This window comes from Salvelinus namaycush, chromosome 7, assembly GCF_016432855.1.
Source record: "Salvelinus namaycush isolate Seneca chromosome 7, SaNama_1.0, whole genome shotgun sequence".
Classification (NCBI taxonomy): domain Eukaryota; kingdom Metazoa; phylum Chordata; class Actinopteri; order Salmoniformes; family Salmonidae; genus Salvelinus; species Salvelinus namaycush.
The window spans coordinates 29,788,775-29,795,006 of record NC_052313.1 but is presented as its reverse complement, the minus strand read 5'-3'; the positions used below and the strand labels follow the sequence as shown (position 1 = coordinate 29,795,006).

The following is a 6,232-nucleotide window of genomic DNA, read 5'->3' as shown; positions in this document are numbered from 1 at the left end:
AAGCATCAGGCACCAGAATAAAACCCTTGATATTTATTGAAAATAAGTATCAAGCTCATTACCGTGCACTTTCACCACCCTGTGAAGTTCATCATAACGTATTTCATCTGTAGCCTAATAAACTGCATACTTTCCTGAGTCATAGTTGGAGGACCACACAACATTGCGTGACTCCAAGTTTACTTTGATATAATTATTATATCAATATTTGTGCATAAAGACATTTCCACCACCATTTCTCACATAATTTAAACATCCCACCTTGTCTAGCGTATTTTGGTTTGTCGGCATTTGGAAAGTTTACCTACAAATTTGCTGTTTTCATCAGGCTTGTCATTACATTTTTTATCCGACATGTACTTTACTTGCATAAAAAGGTTGAATGGAAACCTGGCTAGTGAGGGAGGCATTGAAGAGAATTTGTGAGTTGACTGGCTGGCTCAGTAAACATAGCACACTTCAATCAATGCGGTCAGAGGTAGACCTGGGTTCAAATTCTATTTGAAATCATTTCAAATACTTTATCTGTTTGCCTGTTGCAGTGGAACTAATAGAAAAGTCCCAAAAGTGCAAACGCCGGCCACCTGGCACTCCTGTAGGACGCCCCCCCCCCCCCCCCCCAAAAAAACAACGATTTGAAGATTATCGAATAGTATTGGAATCCAGGTCTGGTCACAGAACATTCACTCTGCAAAGAGCAGAAAATGTAAGGGGGCCATATTCATTTTACATGGGGAATCCTTTCTATTTAATATTAAAAACATCTTCGTTTTATTATGGCAATCAATGTGTATGCACAATTTCAAAGGATCTGAATATTGAATAAGTACTACTCTGAAATGAAAACTCCATTAACAGACATTTGCTTTTATCTTTTCTGAAATAAAGCTCAGACATACTACAGAAAATGACATATTGAACAAGAAAAGCAAGAAATGGGGATTAATAAAAATTACTAAAATATAAAACAAAACTATATAAATAGGAGATATTACTCTTTTTATGTTAAACAAATAAATTCAATAAATATATTACATAAAATGATCTGTTCTTACCTCAAACTCAAGGCCAGAAACATCTTACTAACTCAGTTGAATTGACTTCTGTGCCAAGTGGGTATTAACTTCATAACAAGAACACCATACAGGTACAGTACATATCATTCAAGAATGATAACACAGAGACCTGATAGCAATACAAAGCTCACTATCAATGACCCGTAAAACCAGCTCGTTCTCTGTGATGTTGCATAGTGTAAAATGACCCTCTCTGTGTCTGTCTGGAAGGTGACCCTCACTACTCAAGATTCACTCAGGCAACGCATGACCTTGGACACCAGCTCCTCTTTCCTTTCCTTGGACCGTACCACCACTCCGCGGCTCTTCAGCCAGGCCTGCAGGGTCGTCACATTGATCTTCGACAGCTGAATAAATAGCAAACAAGACATGTTCAATCATAAAGCCAATCAATCAATTAAATGTTTTTCATAAAACCCTTCTTACATCCTACTTATCCTACTGTAGGTCATGAAAAAATCTGAGGTGGTAGAGAATTTCCTCACAGGTATACTGTAATCTTTGTATAATGTCATCTTTCGGTTGCTTACTTTGCTTACTTTAGTTTCTGAATTATAGCTCTGAAATTGTACCGATAAGGAAATATTTATTTTTTGAAAATCCTTCAGCTTAGTTTACAATTAGCGGTTTGAGAGTGATGTCATCAGACAGAGTGGAGACACCTTCACCTTCTGAGGGGGGAGCATATCAAACATCAAGACATTTCTTATGTGAATCCTCCATACATTATGTGTTGAGATCCTTAGTTTTGTTCACTCTTCATTGTACAGGAAAATGTACTTTCTGTTGATTGTGTGTAGATGTTGGCAAATTTCCTGGCTCCTTTGGGTGTTTGCTTACAGAGAAGTATAAATGACCTAAAAGCTCAAATCAACTCAGACTTCCATAGTTTACTCAAATAAAACCAAAACCAATGCAGCTACAAAAGATAAATGACTGCAGTTGTAATAATGAACTATGCAGACGCTGTAAAGTAATTTTGAAGAGTAACATCCCTATAGATTATATCTGGCCCTCCCTGAAGTATATTTGGTAAGGTCACTATGTCCATTCAGTGCCCATGTGTGTGCCATTCCGAAAACGAATCAGTCAAAATGGCAGCAATCATTCTAATAAACTTTCCCCCGGCTCCCTCGTAAAAATGATCAACCAAGTCGTAACTTTTGTGAAATAGTATCTGTAAAAAATGGTATCTAGCTCAGGAACAAGACACAAGACGGATCTCATTTAGTAAAAGCTTGTAATGGAATTCAATTAGGGGTGTAGTGGGGAAATCTATTCGGTTTATGGATCTTGCTAAACACTTACCCTGATGTATCATCCCCTAATCAACCTGCTTTGGTGGGATGTTTTGCCTCCCTCAAACCATTTGTCGAATTTATCACCTCTCTCAACATGCAGAACATTTGCAAAATACATACTTTTCACTGTAAATCAAAGCTATGGTAAAGGGCAAGGTAAAAGTATAGTAAAGGACATACCTGGTTACTTCTCGCGTGCTTCTCCACATCCACATCCTGCACTGCAGACTTTGGCTTCTTTGGTTTTGACTCAAACCAGTCCCCCTGAAAGATGAGAACCCATTACTTTAAATACAATACAATATATCTTTATATATAAAAAAATATATATATTCAAATTCTCAGCAAATACACACACATAAAACATATTTGACTCCTGCACAGTCTCAATCATACAGTACAGTACAGGGACAAATCATCGCCTGGGAAAAAGCATTGACTTCACACAAACAATCAAGCACTGAATGCAATGGATATGCCCTTAAATTTAAATTAGGCGAGCTAATCTTAATTCCTAAAATGGAAATCCCATCGTAGCCGTTTCCTGCCGTAAAATGACTTAGTGGACACATGGGTGGAATGTTATTCATATTTTCATAATTTCAAAATTAATAAACATTATATATATTTTTTTTTACGCTGAAAATACAGTGTTTCTGTGTCAAATAGTTTTGTTTTCAGTCTTCTGTGATGTACAGTATATATAGTGTAATGTTGGGATGCAAACAAAAAACTCTATATCTGACATGGTACTTCTTTTTTAAAGCCCATAACCATGTGTGTGAGGTGTATACTTTTGTTTCAAAGGAGATTTGTTTAAGACTACCAAGAAACAATCTGTGTGACCCTGATTTAGCCCACTGCAGTAAAAGTTTCAACTGAAATGTGATTGGACTAAATCTCAAATTACATCTAGAGTGTGTTTGGTGGTGACTCACCCCTCTGTTGCCTAGCAGGCCAGATGGAAGAAGATGAGGGGGACCCGAGGCGATCTCGTCCCTCACTCTGAAAGCGCTCTCACTAGCGTGCACCTGGGAGGAATGTGGGGAAACCCCTTCAGGCCGCGGACAGGGGGTCAAGTGAGGCATGGACGCTGGAGTGGGCCGGCGGGCTTCCTCTGTCCACTTGGAAGAGGTAGACGAGGAAAGCAAAGAGAGGGGAACAGACGAGGAGGAAAAGGAAGAGAAGGCTGGGCAGGCCCTCTTCTGTCCCGACACAGGTGTCTGCCGTTGCTCCTCGGCTCTCCTCTGCTGCTTCTCAGCCAAAAGCTGGGTGACATTGACATGGCGCGGGAGGGTCTTGTTCTTGAAGATGGGTACCATCTTGGGTCCAGTCAGTGGGGCCTGGCTGTGTTGGGGGTGTGTGGTGGGTTGGGGAGGGGCTGCACTGGGATAGAGAGAGGAGGTGGGCAAGCCTCTCCCTGGGGTATAACTCTGAGGGGGTGTGGGATGGACCCCCTGGGTTCTTCCAGTGCTGAGATAGCTGCTGCTGCCACTCTGTCCCACTGGCTGGCTGAGAGTCTGGGCGCCTGGTGCCCCCCCAAATGAGGGCTTGAGGGGGCAGGGAGCATGGAGTTGACTCAGCACAGGCCTGCTAGCTGACTTGGTCGTCAAGTTCACTGGTTTGCCACTAGCCACCTGCGACCACAAAGGAATGCACAGTGCAGTGATGTTGGGACATGGGAACATACAGTTCTGGGAATTAAAAAGTGAAACTGTACTGCAGCTCAATAAAAAACATTTGCTTCAAAGTGGATGTACTGTAACTGCACCGTCATTACATGTTGTATTGCTAATTAACTAGCATTTGGCACCATGTTTGTCACATTAACAATGTACCTTCTTGCTGCAGCAGGGCATTTTGAAAAAATATGATATAATGGCCAGAATTGCACCAGCTTTGTATACTATAAATGTATGAAATTAATCCATAATGACTCCATAATACCTAAGAACCATATATCATGTTACCCCAAATCTCGGTACATATACAGTATTACTCTTGTAAAACGGATGATTACTGTGAGTTCAAGTCCTACTTCATTAACTTCTTAATTAAACACTGTAAATACCCACTTGGCACACACCGGTTGAATCAACATTGTTTCCACATTATTTCAATGAAATTACATTGAACCAACGTGTAAAAGACATTGAATTGACGTCTGTGGCTGTCACACCCTGACCATAGTTTGCTTTGTATGTTTTATGTTTTGGTTGGTCAGGGTGTGATCTGTGTGGGCATTCTATGTTGTATGTCTGGTTTGTCTATTTCTGTGTTTGGCCTGATATGGTTCTCAATCAGAGGCAGGTGTTTTGCGTCGTCTGATTGGGAACCATATTTAGGTAGCCTGTTTTGTATTGTGGGTTGTGGGTTATTGTCTATGTCTATATGTAAGTTGCCTGTACTTGTCATTTATAGCTTCACGTTCGTCATTTTTTGTTTAGTTTGTAAAGTGTTCTTCGTTTTCGTGATAATAAATAGAGAAGAATGCCTTCACTTCACGCTGCGCCTTGGTCCTCCTCTCTTCCACCATACGACGATCGTGACAGTGGCCAGTGGGTAGGGTGTTTCAACAAGCTCCCACATAATTTGTCAACCTTTAATAACAGCGTCTCGTTCCAGGTCCAGCACAAATAAACCTCTATTCACTTTGACAGCTAGAGCTTCCACCACCAACATCTGTGGGCAATAACAAACCAGGGTCGTATTCACTAGGCACCAAACAGACGCAAAACGGACTGAAACAGGGAGGGACTAACCTGAAGTTATCCAATATGAATCGTTTGTTTTCATGGCTGTTTTCCATTGCAAAACCTTTTGCTACGGTGAGTACTAATGAATATGACCCAGGGAGGAGGATATGACCTAGCTGCTAGCAGAACGCTTTGCCATTGTTTCAACTTGAAAATTCAAGGATTTTCTCTGCCTTGTATTATTCACCCAGATTGTACTAATCAATCACCAGAAAGGGTGGGTGGACGGAGGAGGGAACCGGAGCCTTCTCTCTCTCTTTCTGCTCGTTTCTCACATCCTATTGGGAGAACCCAGACATTTATCATCACAACTCCTTTCTGACAGTTTGGGATAAAAAAAAAACTGTCAAACATAAATTTGGATCTAGAGAAATGTAAGGCGTAAATCTTATTCTGTGAAGATAAATTCTACAGATAAAACTAAAGTGGGAAATATAAAAAAATCTACTATTAAAATAAAATCTTTATCATGAATAGTGTCTCTTTTGTAAAACTTCTAAAACGTAGAAATCTTGCATGTGTAATTTGAAATACAAGAGAAATATGAGCGGCACCAAGGCACAATATAGTGCCAGTATGTGCGTCTATGTGTGCAAAATGACATAAGTTGTATCAATGACAGTCTGTAGTCCTGTACCTGTGAGTGTGTCTGTGCGTACGAATGTGTGTGCAGTGTGCACTCGTGATGCGCGGGTTGACTCATAACCTACAGTCCACGCGGATACCGCAGGCAGGACGGGTTTAGGGTAATTCAATATAGTGTGGATAAAGGGCGGGTGGGTTGAATAGAGAGAAAACAATACCTTACAAAATCCATAAATGTATCATTCTTGTGCAATTTATATTTGCAGACCCATGAGCCACCGTTCAGTTTTTTTGTGGCCCCCACACCCATCAAAGTTATCCATCCCTGATCTATAGGCTAATAGAGTTTTTTTCTCTCATTATTTTAGACTATCTGGCATTAGTGCACAAGCTTAAGCTTTAGGGCCTAACTGTATGCGTGCCAAATAGCCTACACACCAATCACCAAATGCTTTGGGGAACGGGCAGAAAAAGTTCAGGTCAATCCACTGAGGCAAAAAGGGCAATGTCAGAG

The 6,232-nt window shown here is 40.7% G+C and overlaps 1 protein-coding gene across 1 annotated transcript in view; it reads right to left on the bottom strand.

Annotated features, from left to right (window-relative positions):
* Positions 1-681: 681 nt before the first annotated feature.
* The window catches only part of LOC120050430 (uncharacterized protein C18orf63-like), a 38,118-nt gene continuing 32,567 nt past the window's right edge, over positions 682-6,232 (bottom strand). Inside the window, exons 12-14 of the mRNA XM_038997020.1 lie at positions 3,316-4,014; positions 2,558-2,641; positions 682-1,423 (exon numbers count right to left, since the gene is read on the bottom strand). Coding sequence (XP_038852948.1) covers positions 1,301-1,423; positions 2,558-2,641; positions 3,316-4,014 — 906 coding nt within the window. The 3' untranslated portion in view covers positions 682-1,300. The remainder of the gene's footprint in view (positions 1,424-2,557; positions 2,642-3,315; positions 4,015-6,232) is intronic.